Raw genomic sequence first — 18,646 nt, forward strand, 5'->3', positions numbered from 1 at the left:
ATCCTAAACTTGTTATCCAAGTATAACTACATATGACTTGAGTGTTGGAGTGAATTTGTAGGTACTCCCCCCATACCATAGTGAACGAGAGGAAGACAAACCGAGACAAAGGACTTGAAGATTGAAGAGTTTGATAGGAGATATTTGGATATTCAATCTTGTAAGAACAGTTAGATTAAAATTATTCATGTATCACAATCACTTATAATATGATATCAAAGTTATTAAAACTTCACATCGATTAGAGATGAGATCAATTTATAATATATAAATAAGGGACAAACTTCATCCTAGTAAATTGATTTTATAAAGTTGAATTAAGATTAAATCTCACTACCTTAATAAAATAAAAATATAATTATTAAATATTTGGCTTTGAAAAACTTAATTTTAATTCATGCTACACTAATATTAAATATGTAACTATTAACAATGTTAATAAGAGTTAATAAATATTCCAGAATATTGATAGTTAACTAGTAAGTATACAATTATTTTTAAAGGTTTTATTATTCAAATGTATCATATATTTTTTAAGGTTGAGAACTAACTAAAAATAATAGTTTTATATAATTTGATAAAACTATATCAATATAGACCTTTACGTTTTTTTAAATTATACACAATAGTTTATCATATTAAGTTAATTGATTTATTAGTTTATAATACTAGTTTGATTAATTTGATAATGTCACAAACCATGAAAGATACCACATCAAAATACTAAAGAAATGGCTTATTTAATTTAACAAAAATATATTTTTTGATCGTGTAGCATCTTTTTCTTCCATTTATATTGGTAAAATATTTTATATTAAACTTTGTGAAATGAATTAATCTTTACGGCAATAAAGACATGTTTGGATGAGATACTATCTAATTTTTTATAAAGAAGAAAAAGAAAATTAACATAAGTTTATATGTGTAAAAAATAAAAATTTAGAAAGATTGCATTAGTGAGATTTTAAAGTTAACTTGTAACTAAGGTGAATTCATATGACTTACTATAGACAATTATTTTTCATATTGCATACTAGGTCATAGAAACTTTCTTGGAGTCTAATCACCTAAATTTTTTCTCTATGTGAATCTAATATCAATAGAGTCATAATATCTTCTTTGGAATCCAAATTTCAATATATAACATAAATCTCAACATAGTATTTTTCTCCCTAAAAGTAAATGTGTCTAGAATGTACCACATGTCATATCACATATTTAACACCATACATTCTTATTCATACCCATTTCAACTCAATTTAAATAATAATAAATTTCAAATTCATCCTTCATCACATTATAATAACATTAAAGTATAATATGTTGATAAAATAAAACAATTTGCTGATATAAAAATAATTATAACATTTAGAAACATTTAAAATAAATGTTTTTTCAAAGTTTGGAAAACATGTTTTCGTTCAGTCACCAGTTTACTCACTTGATGAATTAAGCACATGTTTGAATTCATCAAGCCACCATTTTGCTTGCTCACTCAAAGGTATGCTTGTATAGCCAAATGTTTGCTTACAATAATAAATCTAACTGAAGAAAAGAAAAAGGCAAGAGAAACTTACTCAAAAACAACTTATGATCGGACAAAAACATTTTACTCTCCCATAAGATCTTTGAGGTGGACTTAGATTTATGAAAGAATGAATAACTATTTCATATATGGAAAGAAGTCAAAGAATATGTGATTTAGAAATATAGTAATTTTTGTAAAATGAAATTTGAATAATTAACTTTATTTATTTATAAACTTTTTAACTTAAATAATAAAATATTCTTATTTCATGTCATTTAAATTACTTTCACTCTTAAACAAATTAACTTGGTCATTTCACCATACATTAAATAACATAAACCAATTTGACCATTTCAACCAAAACTCAAGTTTTAAGTACAATTTTGAAACCAAATTATCCATTCAATCCCACCTTACCTTTATTTGATATAACTAAAAATTATTCTCTTATCAAAAGTTAAACCTCACTATAAGATTTTGATCAACCCTTACATACAAATATCCAAATTCAAATCCCATATGACTATTCAGTTTTTATATTTCTCCTCAAACCCAACCTTTACATTCCAACTATACATGAAATTTTTTATTTAAATAAAAATATCAAATTCAACCTAAACTTGATAAGAGAGAATTTTTAGTATTCACTACTTTCTTAACAAATCCCGCAAAAATAATTTTCTTGAAAGTTACTTACACTTTAAGAAATTGTGAAAAAGTAAGGTGACACTAAAATCTTAAGAACCTAGTTTAAAGTAAACAAACAATTCCAAATTTCAATAAAAAAATTAAATTAGTTGAGATGATCAATTTTCTCAATTGATAAAATCAACAAAAAAACACACTATAAATAATAACATAAAAATGACTGATAAATATTTTAAAGTGTTAAGGGTACCGATACTTAACCTATGTATATTTTCCATGGTACCCTGTATATATATAACTACTATGTTAACACAATAAGATACTTCAGTTTTATATCAAACCTTTTATCTTCTCTCTCATCTTTATCACATGGTATCATGAGGTAGAAATTTTTTTTCACAGTTTTTCTTTCATAGCTTTCGCCTTCCTCTACACCATCATCTTTTTTCACTCAGGCTCTCTCCACCAAGAGTTTCTCCTCTGTCTCTCTGCATCACTTTACTCTCTTATCTTTATCACACAAAGTAAAACCACATTTACTTCAAATTGAAATTTGATAAAATAAAAACCCTTATAACATGTGATTTGTTACATGATAAAATTTAAATGTAAAAAAGAGAAAAAAATAGAAAGAAAAATTGAAAAAAAATAATGAAGAAAGAATATATATATATATATATATATATGAAAGTTTCAAAAATAATTTTAAAGACATATCTAGTATGCACATGTTTGGTCTTTTTAAGAATAAACCATGTGTGCTTGCTATTACATTATTAAATGTAACTTTTTATTTCAACACATTTGTACAACACATCATTTTGAATTACTTATTTTTTCCCCTTACCTTACCATGTTGAACTATAATATTTAGTCCGAATTCAATAATAACAATAATGAAGATTTGTCTACGTAATCACATCACCAAATACGAAAATAATCGGTTATTGACTAACAACAAGTTTTTTTTAATCTGTTATAAATAAATACTGAGCTAATTTACCAAAATGGTATTTTTTTTAAGAAATTTACTGAAATAAGTAAATTTTAAAAGTTTTACCAAAATGAAACCAAACACAAATTTCATGGATAGAATATGAAATTTAAAGTCGCGCTTCAAAAACATTATGTAATAATTTTATTTTTTTAAGAAAATCTAGCTAAAAAACACGACTTTATATATATAATTGTTTTAAAACTAACAGAGACTTCAATTACTTTATAATAGGTTTATTTTTTTTATACAAATTTTCATGTTGGATTTTTACTTTTACAAAATTGTAATTTAGTTATTTTTTCAAAATTATTTTTTATTTAAATTACATATATTTCTATATCAATCTTCAATCTGTAATAAGATTCTTCATTTTATACAAATTTCATATTTTTTTTATTCTTAATTATATTTTAAAATTAGAAAAATAATATAAACAACTTGTGCGCACGTATTTCAAATACTCTGCAGTAAGTTTATATTTTTTTTTTCATACAAATTTGAAGCTTACTCATTCTTTTAAAATTATTTTATTTAATTGTAAATTACATATATTTTTATAACAATATATAAATTATTCTTCCATATACACATTTCATATTTATATTTTATTCTTAATTATATGCATTTAAAAAAAAAAAATATATATATATTTAAATAAAAACTTCATTTAGAGTTAAGTTTTTTATAAACTTACAGATTATTTTTTCTTTTCTGAAAATATAAAATCTAGTTAATTTTTATTAAATTAAAATTTATTTTAATAATATATATATATATATATATATATATATATTTAAGCAAATAATATTGCGGAACATGTACCCCCAACTCGAGAAATAAATTGACCTTTAATTTCAAACAACATCAATTAATGTTAGTTATTTTGTACACTATTCATATAATTAGCCAACAAAAAATCTCATCTCAAATATACCAAATTATTCTTATTTTATTTTTACTTATATATTTAAGTTTTTTTTTTTAATTTTGTGACCCGTTCAATTGACTTTGTTTTATCTTACTTTAAGATTATTTTATATATTTTAAAATATTTAATAATCAAACATAACTTTGTTTAAAATATTTATTATAAACTCAATTATAATCTAGATATTTGTCCGTTAAAATATGATCCATACATTAAAATTCTAGTTCTCATGGACATTTAATATGACTTTAATATTCTCAAAATCTCAAATTTTAATTAACAACAAAAAGTATGAAAAACTACACCTAAAGTTGGTGCTTTTTAATTAAAAGAACTTTGCAATATTTAAAATCTAAATGTGAAGTTTTAATTATGTGTAATTTCAATTTTGCCCCCGAAAAAGGAGTGGTCATCGAACAAAACGAGCACACGGAGCCTCCTAGGCTTTGGTTTCTTCACCACCACCACCCTTCACCTCTCTTTCTCTCTCCTCTCTCTCCTCTCTCTCTCTCGCTCTCTTTCTAAGAACCAGAAACATCAAACACAAACCGAAAAGGCAAAAGGGGTTTTCCTAGTGAGATCTAGGGTTTCCATCGATTCGGTGAGAGGATATTCATCAACGACCTCAGCGAGGCAAGGCTAGGAGGTGGAGTACTAGAGCATGGATTCGGTGCCTTCGAATTCACATGGAAACCTCGATGAACAGATTTCTCAGCTCATGCAGTGCAAACCCTTGTCCGAGCAAGAGGTAACGTTCAGACAGTTTATTTTTTCTGCTTTCTACTCCTTTTTTTTTTCAAATGCAACCTCTGGATCCGGTAAATTTCTTAATCGCTTTTGTGCCTTTTGTTGGAATTGCCTTTTACTTATCGATCCGCAGCGAATTTGAACCGGTTTTTCTTTCGTGAAATCTGGCTTCTTCTTGGATTGTAATGGTGTTTGGAATGCGCATTTTTGTTTGAAAACTCCGTCAGATTTGTAGAAATTCTGCTAGTGATTAAGGTTTTTAATTTATCTTGGGCATATCATTTTATTGTGATTTTCAGTTTTAGACCTAAATCAATTGGTGACAATTAATGTTGTTGTTTCTGCATTGTTAGCATTGGCTTAGGATTATTTGAAATTTTGGAAAACATATATTTCTATATGCTTGTGTATTGCTTGATCATAAAATTTTATGATTTTATATGATTTGTACGGGGAGCACTGGTTTCATACGATAGGGAGAGGAACAAGGGCTATTGAATGAATGCTTCCTATTAATTCTGAAAGTTAAGAACAGTGATTTGAATCCTGAGTTTGTAAGAAGTAGAGAGTACAAGATTTATTTTCATCACAATAAGTTAGGGTGGTTGGATTTGTTTGTAGTTTGCTGATCCATGGAGTTGTGTTTACGGGTTACGATGTCTCTATGCTAGATGATTGGTTAGTTTTCCATTTTGTCTTTGGTTTGTTGGAATTGTATTTTAAAGAAATTTAGGCAGAGCTTTTGGGAATGTTAACCAAGTCATGGCTACAGCTACGACCATAAGTATGTTGATGGGTGGGATTTAGAAGAAAGTGCTATCTAAGTTTGTGGGTTCAGAACAATTTTCCTTTTTGACAAAGTTACTAGCAACAACCTGCTGTTATGGTTATGTGGGGTTAGAGGATCCTCAGATGACTTTATCTGTTGTGTTGTGTTTTTGCTTCTCACTGAGGTCAGGTCCTTTTACCGGCAAATTCACACCTCTAGAAGTCACGATTTGGAACATGATGAAATCCTTGTGTTTTTATTTATTTATTTATCTACCTTTCTTATTACTGCCACTGATTTTTGGGACTTCTCTTTTGTGATTTTAAAACTTGAACTGTTTTTTCTGAATCAGGAATTTTTGGTTTTTAAACAAAATCTTTCCATCCATTATAAAAAAATCTGCTATAGCATTTTCGTGGTTGGCCACTCCATGCTGGTATTTATGAAGGATAATTATGGTCCAAACATTTGATTAATGTCTACACCTGTTCAGTTCGAGCAAACTCAGCCCCTGTTTTCGCTTTTTTAGTCTTTGTTCTGTTTCCTTTGTTTTACACAACTTCTGCTTATATATCTAGTCTAGACTGACTTTTGATGAATATGGCCTTTTATCAGATTTTTGATAAACATGCCTTGAATTTTTGGGTAGTTTTTTTATATTCAATATTGCATTCACAATTTTCACTATAGAAGTCATCTTCCTTCACACTATTATGCTATATCATTCTCATCCACTATCTTGCTGTTGCATTTTGGAGATGGGCACTTCACGGAGCTATACCGCATTGACAACTCTTTTTTGTTTTGGGGAAAAATGTCCTCCAAACTGAACCAATTAATTTTTCCTATTTGGAAACAAATCAAATTGGTTTCGATTGGTCTACTAAACCTAACCAATGACTCCCAACCAGTTTGTTTTGTTTTGAAATAATGATCCAACTTCACCTTTTCTAGTCTGTGGCCCAATTAACTGCATACTGGCTATGACAAAATTCTGACAGAAATATCATGCAATTTGTATATCTAGCTGCATTTCAAACACTCTGACTCCCCATATCTACCTATGTTTTCATCTTAATCTAAAGAAGGGAATGCATGCGAACTTGATTAATATACGAGTTAGGTTGATTTACTTTCATAAAAGAAAACCAAAAGATGCAGAAAGTAAATTGTTTTTGTTAAAAGAGAACAAAACATAACTACATGTAATAAGCTATATTCAAAGTTTTTCCCCAGTTTAGATTGGTTTGTTTTGATTATGATTTATGACCAACTGTGTTGTATTTCCATGGCTTAGCAAAACCCATTAAAAATATTGCAGTTTTTTTTTAAATGTATTCCATTATTTGTTTGTTTTTAGTCTACTCCCTGTAAATAGCCTTTTCAATGAGAGTGTTGTGATTCTTTCTTATTTAGTGACCCAACTTTCATTTTATGTGGCACTTGTGTATGCAGGTAAGGGTCTTGTGTGATAAGGCAAAAGAGATTTTGATGGAAGAGAGCAATGTCCAGGTCTGTCTATTTTTTATGATTTGTCAGCATGTATAGTTTATATGTTTAGGGATTTTTCTTTGAATTAGTTTATTGCACCAACATTGTCTTTGTTCCCCTTTTCCTTTCATTTTGTGACCGTTATCTGTTAAGTTCTCATTAACCACCCTTTATGATGGTCTTCTATTTTGTTTTATGAGTTTATGAGTTTCTTCATAGGACTTCAACTCCCGATGATTTTTGAATAAATGAAAAAAACTAAAAGGATTTTTCATTCACCTATTATTGCAGCCTGTGAAAAGTCCTGTTACAATTTGTGGTGATATTCATGGGCAATTCCATGATCTTGCAGAGCTTTTTCGCATTGGAGGGAAGGTATTTTTTTATGATAGCTGGTTTTATATTCAACATTATCTATTACGATGACTTGATTACATAGATCTTGTTTATGTGTTTGAGATAAATAGTACTTGGAAATCATGAAATTCTTTGTGGCTTTCATGTTGTATTGTGAAATTAGGTTTGTTTGTTTCTTATGCCATAGTAAAACACTCTTCTCAATTAAATTTCCACAACAGTGTAGTCCTTCTAGTTGCCAGATGCTGTATTGTGATTTGGAATTTGGGTAGCAGCAATACAATAGAAAAATTCTTTTGGAGTTTCTCTTAGTCTAAAATTACTTGACCCACACTTAAATTTGTAAGCATGTACTTAGCGAGTAATTATTGTACTTGATTTGTATTGGTAATAGTAATACACTGGAATGGAAAGTCATGAAATGCCACATTCGAAGTTATTTACTCTGAGAAGTTTTCTTTTCTTGGTATATTATTCAGAAAGCATGGCTGTGTTTTATTTGTTGTCCATGACACTAGGTGGAGTTTTATCTGATTCTTAATTTCTAATACAGCTGCCCAAAAGTTTTATTTTTAACTGAGAAACAAGCTAAATCAGTTTTATTACTCAGCTTCTCGGTATCTTATTTCAAATCTGAAAACAAATGTGTTGTGTTTATTTTTTTCTTGGCTGAATCATTATTTGTAAGCTCTCCTCTATGCAGATTTGAATATATTTCTTGCTTCTAGTTGAAATATGAAATTTATTAATAATGTACTGATTTCTAGTCACTATTTTTTGTTGGTAGTGTCCAGATACAAATTACTTGTTCATGGGAGATTACGTTGACCGTGGCTATTATTCTGTCGAAACTGTTACGGTAAATATGAACTATTGTACTTTGTTATTTTTCGAGAGTTCAACTCCATTAGGAAGTATTTTTTGTTGTTATTTACTTTTCATAAGTCATGTGTGATTACTTGTTTAGGATGTTTTAGTGAAATGTCATTGGCCTTTGGCTAAGTGACCAAACTTGATTTGTATTTGTGATTTGATATATGCTTAGAGGAGTAGATAATTATTTAGTTTATCAGCAGTTGTTTTTTATCTGGAAACTTTTTTTTCTGGACTATAACTATTGTTGGAGATCCTACATCGACTAGAGATATGACTAAATTATACTATATAAGTAAATGCAAACACCACCTTACAAGCCAATGTTTGTGAGATTGAGTTAGACTTGAAGTCTATTTCCTAGGATGATATCAAAGCTTATCCTAACAGGTTCTTTTGGGTTTAGGGTTTAGACATTTTCATGTTCGGATGTGTGACCAAAGTATAGTATAGAATTGAGTACAAACCTCACATTACAACTTGATTTTGTGTGGTTAAATTAAGTTTAAAATCCACTTCCTATGAACTATACATTTTTTTAATTGCATATCAAAGATGGTGTTTATTTTACTTCCATATGGTGCTTATTTTGTAACATTTTTGGTGCTAATTCCAAAATAATGCTGCAGCTTTTGGTTGCCCTTAAAGTGCGTTATCGCCAACGTATCACCATTCTGAGGGGAAATCATGAAAGTCGCCAGGTTTGTTGTTTTAAAATCATGTGACCTTATGAGATTAGTGAATTACATATTAGATTAAAATCCTATTTTTGTACTTGGAGGCATAGTCAGTGACAATTGAGTTCTTGACAGATTTTCCTTGTCAATATACTACTGTAAGTTCATATTGCTGCGAATTGAATGCTTTCATACGTTCATCTTTAGGAAATTATTTTGTATCTCATGAACCAAAATAAGCTTTTCTTAAAAAAATGATACCATTACTTCCAGGAAGTAGTTATAGTTAGAACTTCTTTTAAGCAACTGACTATAGTACTGTGTACAGCATCGTCTTAATTGTTTGTTTAGTTTTTTGCATGTTTTTAGCTTTGAATGGTAATGGCTGATGCTTTTTGTTGCAGATTACTCAAGTTTATGGGTTTTATGATGAGTGCCTGCGGAAGTGAGTACCTACTAAATTCATTATTTATAGGGTGCTTTTGTTTAAGTTAACATTTGTATGGGATCATTTTTTTTTCTTAGACAATTTTTAAATTTTTTTTATTTCTTACCGTTAGCACTGTAATGAACGTGTATTCCTTTCCTGTTATCCGTTACAGATTTAGTTTACTTTTTTTTTTTGGACGTGTGTCACATAGGTGAGCTAAAAATGATTATGAAAATGGTAATTGTTTTTCCCTTTGTAGAGCTTGATGTATAAAATCTCAATTTTTAGCATATTTTTAAGGAGTTATTTTTTTATTCCCCAATTAATGATAGCAACAATTACAACAACAGCCTTTATCCCAATAGACATTGATAAAAAAAAAGTATTATTTGGCTCTCTACTAGGTATCAGAGACTTGTACTTCGATAAACTTTCAGTATCAGAAAACATTGCAATATCACTCTTGTAGTTAAGGTTTTCACTGGCAGTTAACTTAGGGTTAATTCAGATTGTTAAGCTTTGAGATGTGATCCATGGGTCACTTACATGCAACGTGTAATTCCTGGAGTAAACAATTAAGTTACTTAGGCATTTTATCTGTATCTTCATTGGTGATGTGATTTAATAAAGATTATAAATATGATTTAATTGCATTCTATGTTTAGGGATTTGCATCCTCTTTCTTGCTCCTTACCGACTTGCTGATTCCTTGTTATGAGAATTAAAGAAACAAAGAAATTTTGATGGACCCTGTACAAATAATGGCGGGTCCTGCAATTCTGAGTGAATAAGTTGTATACATTCTATTATTATAAAATATACCAAATTAATTTTTTAATGAAGGTTGATTTGGAATTCATATCATGTTGTTACCTGGGTCTTTTGCTGGTGTGTTGTTATCTTTTGGTATGATTAAATTCATGTAGCATTTGTTTTTTTCTTCTTTTTTAATCCTTTATATAGTTTTTATTTCTTTTTATAACCTGCATATTTGAAGCTGTGCAATCCTGTATTATTGAATGTTTTTATTTGATTTACAGGTATGGTACTGCTAATGTTTGGAAGATCTTTACCGATTTGTTTGACTACTTTCCGTTGACAGCATTGGTTAGTATACCGCCATTTCATAATTTTGGAAAGTACAGTGGGATATTTTGTTAGATTATCATTATTCTCAGGCCTATGGTATTTTGTTTCAATGGTTGATGGCACCCTTGGCAGACTGTCCACGTGTAAGATTGTGTCATGTGGGATTAGTTGATCACTTTGCTGGATGATCTCACTGCCCCTCAAAATTTCCCTCTCACCAGGAAGCACGTGCTACCTGGTCAAAGAAAAACTGAATGTCACTGACAGATTCTAGGCCCAGTTGTTACCCATTTTTTTTTTAAAAAATCCTCGAGACCTCATCTCATATGACACCAATTGAACCCAATTTTTCTAACCTTTTGATCTCGTTTGAACTCACTCTTCTAGTTCTGCATTTTTTTTTCCCAAGTCACTTTGGTCTGTTTGTGATCTAGCTGACTGAAGCATCATCCTGATCTATTTGTGCTCTTCCTTCTGTATGGAAGCAAGGAGAAGCTTTTGATATTTTGGTTTCTGAAACCTACGAAATGGGCTATTGGGCCTTTCGATTAAAATAAAACCACTCTTTGATCTTTGGCTGAATTTATGTTCCGTCTCCTTCAGCATCTTATATTTTTTATTATTACTATCAAAATATAAAAGTAGATTGATATATTAGTAATATAATGACAAAATTGTGAATTTATATGAAACTTTGGACTGAATTTGATGTTCCCTCTCCTTCAGCATCTTATATTTTACCATTACTATCCAATATAAAAGTAGCTTTATATTGGTGATTTAATTTCGAAAATGTGAATTTATATGCATCATACACATACTATGAAATTTGTAGGATCTTACAATCCTTGTTACAATGTCATGATTTACGATATTTTGCCCCCTTCCCTTCCTGTTCCTTAGTAGGATTCACTTTTAACAACCTTTTCTAGTTCTGTGTTTTTTTTTCTTGGTACTCTGAATTCAATATGCATCTTTTTAAGCTGTGTCTCTAATCTATTTCTTAAAAAGTATGCTCCTGAAGCTAACTCTTATTACATTTTTGTAATCTTCATGATATGCAACTCAATCAGTTGCAGTTCACATATTTCAATGTTTTTCAATTTTTAAATAATTGAATGGTGCTTAAGTGTGTGATATGTTAACTTTCGTAGGTTGAATCTGAAATATTTTGTCTTCATGGTGGATTGTCTCCTTCTATTGAAACCCTCGATAACATACGAAATTTTGATCGCGTACAAGAAGTTCCTCATGAGGGACCTATGTGTGATCTTCTATGGTCCGATCCGGATGATCGTTGTGGTTGGGGCATCTCTCCTAGAGGTGCTGGATATACCTTTGGGCAGGTAATCCTGTTTTTCATATAACAAGATTGTATTATTTTCATCTGTCACCTCACCATTACCTTTTTTTACTGCTTATGCAAATTGCTGTTGTGTAGGACATATCTGAGCAATTTAATCATACCAATAACTTGAAGCTGATTGCTAGAGCTCACCAGCTGGTTATGGAAGGATATAACTGGGGCCATGTAAATACTTCATATCATTTAGTTTGGTTTGGTTTTATATTCAGTCGTTGTGGTAAATGGATGATTAATAATCCCTTGTTACAGGATCAAAAGGTGGTTACTATTTTTAGTGCACCTAACTATTGTTATCGTTGTGGGAACATGGCATCAATTCTCGAGGTTGATGACTGCAAAGGACACACATTCATTCAGGTTGAGCTTTCCTTTTATTTATTTATTAGGTGTTCCAAATATTCTTTAGCTGGCTTTGAATTAAGCAATATATTGGATCTGTACTTATTATCTTTTTAATCTCAGTTTGAACCGGCTCCAAGGAGGGGAGAGCCAGATGTAACCAGGAGAACGCCTGATTACTTCCTATGATACTACTTTGGTTGAGTTGCTGTTACCAGCACAGCAACTAATGCCCTGCAGTAATCTGCAAGCTCATCTACTTGTCCAAATCAGAGCCATGAATCATATTGATATACTTATATTTTCGAAGTTAGGCTTCGCTGGATGTGTTATTTAGTTGAATTATAACTGAATCTTTCCAAGAGGAAGCTGAGCAGTAGGCGATGCTATTGTGGGCATGTGTATCATTCCAGCTTGCAATGTATCAATTTTAATGTTATTTTTTCAATTTTCCTTCTCTATTTATTTACAACTCTTGGCCTTTCTTTTCTCAATTTAGGATTATTAAAGGGGGTGGGTTTCTGTAGATGGATAATGCTTTAACATATCTTTTAATGAGTGTTTTGTGATTCTTTACCCGCCTTGTGAGAATTATATTATAATAGGTAGTCTTGTTTTTACAGGAAATGAGTAGTTTGAATTAAAAGAGTGAGTGGGACGCATCTATGATGAGTTTAAGGTGCTTTTAATGATGACTGATATTCATACTCGGGTAACCGGAGTGAAAATAAACAATTAGCTTCTCAAACTACCGTATGCCTTAATAAAATCATTTATCATAAAAAAATGATCTTCAATTCTTGGTAATTCAAATGCCGTATTTTGTAGATGAATATATAATTTTACAGATATATCATACTTCCTACTCGGTCGTCAATTAATTATTATTTGCTGTCCTCCATTTTTTATTGGTTTTTTAATTGTTGGAGAGATAGGTTGAGGTGGGTGGAAGCAAAAAAGCTGCTGATCGAAGATCATTTTCTTGCACAAAAGCTATTGGTTCATGTTATATTTATTAATTTTTAAAAAATTTCAAGTGTTATGTTGTTCCCATGTCGAGCATGTTTCCTTAAACATTATCAGCATTTAAAACTGACAATTAACTGGTTTTTAATTGAAGAAACGGGAGAGAAATATTATAATGAAAAGGAATGGGAGATTTTTTTATCAAAATCCCATTCCCCCTCTCATTCCTTTATGCATTGTTTGGTAAGAAGGAAATAGAAAATAGGAGTAATCCATCTATCCTATTTCTCTCCTCTATATGAAATTGACTCTTACGATAAGAATCATTTATAATCAGCACTATACAACAATATGGATCATTGTATTGATGATACAATCGGTTTAAAAAATAAACCACTTCACAAGAGACAAAAGTACTATGTTACAAATCAGTTGGTGACTTTGGACCAAATGCTATAGGCTTAAATGCAGCTAACAACACAGAAACTTTACATACAAGAAATCCCATCATTCCAACTATGAGATCTTTTGGTGTTAGCATGACTTGAAGATCTCCAGAGCTATACCTTGATGCAATTACAGCCAAGCCTAGAGCCAAAGCCACACTTGCTATTGGACCCTTAACTCCCTTGAATAATGCATCAGTTCTACCCTTGTCACTGGTGATTAGTTCTGAAGCTGGCAATTCATCCACAGATTTCTGCAACAGTAGCAGATACAAGAAGCCTCCAATCCCACCAATCAAGAAGTCAATTCCAGCATTTTCCCCGGCTGAGAAGGAAGCCACAGATGTACCAAAAAGTGTCAGCATAGCATCATAAAATAACAATGAGAACTTCAAATCTGCATATTCCCTCATGCTATCTTCCTTTGAGATATTAGGATTTGAGAGCAAGGTATGGTCATTAAGTCCTTTGTTGAAGATGCTGGTGAGATCATTCCCTTCTAGGCCAGTAACAAGGGTAGGTCTTAATTCCAACATGGACAGATCAGTTCCCTCACCAAGCAACACATCATCAATCTGAAAGTCATACTGGAAACCAGTGTACCTTTGTACCCCATCTTCCAATCCAGACGGTTGCCCTTCATAACTAATAACCATTAAGGATACACTTCCTAGGCGCCACTGACCTGACCTTAGAGACGGAAGAAGGGTGTTGTAAGAAAGCCTTGGTTTGAACAGGTCAATATTTTTCACAAAGAGCATATATTGGTTGTATAATGCTTTTAAAACTCGAATTTGAGCTTTCGATGTTAGAAGAAAATAGTAGTACACTGGCTTCCTAGCAAACAATACACAAGGGATGTTTTGCTCAGTACTCAAAAACAGATTTGTGCGCAAGACAGTGCTACCAAGCAACTCATTCTTTAACAATTTCCAACATACTCTATCCTATCAGTTAAAATTTATTAAAACCTATAAAATCAGAAGTAAAGACTCATTAAATAATGAGACCGAAAAAGTTTTGAGATTTCAAATAAATTTCATCTATTATTTGAGAGTGCATTAAAACTAGCTCTGTTGCAAGTATTTATCTTGTGGATAAACAAGAGTGTTAATCAAGAACACTTTAAAATTGTAGGTCAAGGATGATGTCAACAGAAGCTTTCAATCATTGCAAAACATATCATCAACAATAATATACCTGATTCAACACTAACCCAGAGGGCCTCAAGTCTTGCAATTTTTGGACCCTCAAAAATGAATTCATCAGCAGAACCTCTTTGGAAATGAAGCATGTCAATATTAGTCACATCCCCTGATTCTGTAGAATGATCAATCATCAAACTCACAGGGATTCTTTGCAATATGGAATTTCCATTTTCATCTATCAGGCAAAGGAGAATTCCAGCATTTAAGTCACTAATACTTGAGCCATATAAGCTGCTGGTACATAACTTGACCCTAAATAAAGATTTGGATCCACCCTCCTTTAGAGATGATGAAATGTTTTCTACTGATGTATTTGTGTACTCTTTCACTTCAGAGGCTGGCAAAAGATGTGAAGGCCTCGCATAGCTCCGAAAATCTGTGAACATTACAGATTGATGAATAAAATAATCTCTTCATTAGAACATTAGTGACCAAACGTCTACTCTCAGTTTTCATTGAAATGGTATACCAAGAAAAGGTCTTCATTATTAAAAGATGTGTTATTATATCATAACCCCGTTTGGTCACAAAATAGGAATAAATACCATTGAACGTTAAGAGAAAAGAAATCATTCAGGTCTTCATTTCAATTAAAGAAGTGACAGACACTAACAGATTAAAGTTATCAATGCATCTACCTCTGTTCAATCTCATAAATTAGAAAGGAAACTTAGGGAAATACTTTTTGGTCCAAAAAATGTGAAAAGCAATCCATATTAGTTACTACCAACCATTGGACACAATAAATACGAAAGTGATTAGTTTTGCCAATTTAACAGAAGTTGTCAAACCAAGCTTCATGTGTGTTTATCACTCATGCTAGAGCTAAAAAAAGAAGGCAAAATTCCAGGATACTGAAGTGATCAGTAACTGCTAAATTTTGAACTTATACTAGATACAGAAATAGGATGAAGCCAACTTAGACAACACACACTTGGACAAACAAAATCAACCATTTAGTTTAATAGCAATAATTTCATACACTAAGAATATATTGCAAGTTGCAAACACATAATTGCAACATTAAAATATAAAGCATTTGACGAATACTTTACACACTAAAGCAAATGACGTGACTAAAGAATAATCGATTAAGATCATAGATTAGTTGAAAATGGTGACAAGAAATGCGAATCTGTATAAAGAGTAAACCGTATCAATCTTGACAACCAGCATATATTTTATAAATGGATAAATCCTCAAAATGAGATTTTTTGTAGGAGAAGATTCTATAAAAAAAAACTATGAGATCAATGATTATGCACTGAGATTTAATACTACCATCCAATCACAAATTGTGGTCAGTACTATTTTTAAAGTAATTTTTATAAAAGTCAATAAACTTACTTATATAATGATTTGTAATTAAACAACAACATAAATCTATCAGTACTTAAGTTTTTCTCAGATATTATTTGACTCCCCTAACTTTAGAGCAAAAATAGTTAATAGTTATATAATCAATAATTAATATATACAATAGATTACGATAAAAGAAAAAATAGTTTATGCACGATAACTAATGATTCTTATAAAATCGCTTTAAAATTTCATTAATATACAAATATATAATACCAACAAGATAATTATTCAAAACGTTAAGTCAATGTTCTATAGGTAAATCATTGCCTTCGTCAACTGCAATGAATCATCATGTGAAAGGAGCACAATCTTGCAAAGATAGTGGTTATATAAATATTAAAAAGACAGGGTGCCATTAAAATTTGTTACAAGTTATGAACAGAGAGGTAGAGATAGTATCATTCATTCCTATATCAACCCCCCAAAGTTGAAATTCAGTGGCATGAAGCCAAGAGATAAAAGTTCATATTTTGAATAAAATTCTCCAGAAATCGTTACGTGGGTACCTTGAAAATCAGAAGAAGACAGTTTGGCCCGAACAGAAAAACTTAAGCATCTGTTTTGGGTGGGAACCGTTGTTGTTGAAGAAGATGATAGTTGTATGATTGTGTTCCTTTGGAAATGATGAGAGTGAGATGTTGAAGCTGAAGGTATCATAGTCCTCACAGGAATTCCCTCCATGCCTCTACCCTCCAATTCAGAAATTGCAGTGTAGAGACGCAACTATATACAAATTTGGAGAAACCAAAATAAGAGAATAAATTGATTATATACTGAAAAAGTGATAGAAAATTCAACAAGCGTTTGTAGTCCAACGGTTAGGATAATTGCCTTCCAAGCAATAGACCCGGGTTCGACTCCCGGCAAACGCATTTTCTCTTTTGTTTGGTTTTCAATTTTTTGTTTTGTTTTTTACTTTTAAAGGCAATTTTTATAATTTTCATTTTTTTTCTAATTATATGATAATAACTAATAAAAGTACAATGAGTGTATGTCTTGAACATATTTTCTATAAAATGATAAAGGAATGTTTAATATTTAACAAACAATTGATTTTAAATAAAAAATACGAAAGTTAATACAAGTAACTAAAAACAAAGAATTACATTTGCATGAACTTACATATAAAACACTGAAACTAAAAGATAATGGATGAATTAATATGCTACATGGGTGTGAAGAATACACAAATATTTTGGAAAAAGTTGCATATTATTTATCTCTATAGATAAAATCTGACTAATGTATTCTTTAGAAGAAGTTTTTTTATATTTTTTTAGAAGAAAAACTGAAAATATTTTTTGAAAGTTAAATTAATTTATTCACGGGTAAAATATTATATTTCTGAAAAGTTAATAGAAATAACTTGTATATATTGATTATATATAAACAGTTTAAATATACTTTTATTTCATGTAAAAAATAAGTGAGTTTTAATTTTAAGTTTTGTAACAAATTTTCTTTGATTTTGCTCTATAAATTAATTTCAGTATAAGAAATTATTCTAAAAAAATGTTTCTGAAAAAGAATACACAGAAGAAATATTTCAATTGTCTTAAAGTTATAATAATTTAAAAAGTTCTATTAATAATTTTTTAATTGATTGATATTATATATTTTTATATTAATAGGGTATGAAAACTTCAACTATTTTTTTTATATATCCACGATATTTTGAAAAAAATTCACAACCTTATCGGATATATGAGGGACAAGGACGACATCACATACACAAGTCCAGACTTTTCGTTTTCGTATATTTTCCTAATAATTTACTTTTATAAAACAAAAAAAATATTATTTCTTTATAATATATTATTTTACTATATTTCCATTTAAAACAAGTAATGTTAAATTAATAATTTTAAATCTCTTGTATAATAAGGAATAGAGAGAATCTTTTACCAGTTCAACAATTAATTTTTTATTTTTCGATCGATCCTCACTTTTCTCATTTTTTATTTTTGGTCATTCATTCTTTTTTTCAAATTTTTTAGATTTTTTTTCTTTTTCTCTTTAGATGGTTGCAATAGATCATATTACTGTTAGATTGAGATTAGTATATGAATCTTAATTAAGGTATTTTTTATTCTCCACATGATTTAACCTTATTAATTATTATTTAATTTTAATATATTTAAGCATGTGAATAAGTTGTTATCGGATACCGAAAGATTGAGAACCATTTGGTCACACTGTTTTTTTTCTCAACTTTGAATTAAGAAAGTTTTCCTGTAATACTATTATTTTCCAAATTATTTAGATTTATTAAACGAATCGATTAGGTTAAAATGAAATGTTATTTATTTTCCTTTATGTTCCGTTTGCTTATTAGGTGAAGTTACTCTCGGTGAAGAAGGAAAAAGAAAATAGAAAGTGATTTTTTTTATGTTCATTAGTAATGATTTGCAAGGAAATTTGTGGG

The 18,646-nt window shown here is 30.1% G+C and overlaps 2 protein-coding genes and 1 non-coding gene across 5 annotated transcripts; 2 read left to right on the forward strand and 1 right to left on the reverse strand.

Annotated features, from left to right (window-relative positions):
- Nucleotides 1–4,473: 4,473 nt before the first annotated feature.
- LOC137812103 (serine/threonine-protein phosphatase PP2A catalytic subunit) lies at nt 4,474–12,815 on the forward strand. The gene is made up of 11 exons (XM_068613998.1): nt 4,474–4,849; nt 7,073–7,129; nt 7,400–7,483; nt 8,253–8,324; nt 8,968–9,039; nt 9,420–9,460; nt 10,486–10,552; nt 11,689–11,880; nt 11,976–12,065; nt 12,150–12,257; nt 12,363–12,815. Exons 1-11 carry the CDS (start codon nt 4,763–4,765, stop codon nt 12,426–12,428), a joined length of 936 nt encoding a protein of 311 aa, XP_068470099.1. The 5' UTR covers nt 4,474–4,762; the 3' UTR covers nt 12,429–12,815.
- A 732-nt stretch (nt 12,816–13,547) lies between these two features.
- On the reverse strand, nt 13,548–16,953 carry LOC137812102 (Lipase/lipooxygenase, PLAT/LH2 family protein). Of its 3 annotated transcripts, none has more exons than XM_068613997.2 (3): nt 16,728–16,953; nt 14,852–15,235; nt 13,548–14,336 (listed from the first exon to the last, which is right to left on the reverse strand). In XM_068613997.2, the coding sequence occupies exons 1-3, from the start codon at nt 16,900–16,902 to the stop codon at nt 13,627–13,629; spliced, it is 1,269 nt and encodes a 422-aa protein (XP_068470098.1). In that variant the 5' UTR covers nt 16,903–16,953; the 3' UTR covers nt 13,548–13,626. The 3 variants fall into 3 exon arrangements, with proteins under 3 accessions (XP_068470098.1, XP_090154968.1, XP_090154969.1); XM_090298842.1 differs by having other exon boundaries at nt 13,548–14,341; nt 16,728–16,926; XM_090298843.1 differs by having other exon boundaries at nt 13,548–14,488; nt 16,728–16,920.
- Nucleotides 16,954–17,021: 68 nt separating this feature from the next.
- On the forward strand, nt 17,022–17,093 carry TRNAG-UCC (transfer RNA glycine (anticodon UCC)). Its single transcript has one exon. It is a non-coding gene; the product is annotated as a tRNA-Gly (tRNA).
- Nucleotides 17,094–18,646: the final 1,553 nt, after the last annotated feature.

The sequence above is a fragment of the Phaseolus vulgaris genome, chromosome 2, assembly GCF_051622355.1.
Source record: "Phaseolus vulgaris cultivar YP4 chromosome 2, ASM5162235v1, whole genome shotgun sequence".
In the NCBI taxonomy this organism is placed as follows: Eukaryota; Viridiplantae; Streptophyta; class Magnoliopsida; order Fabales; family Fabaceae; genus Phaseolus; species Phaseolus vulgaris.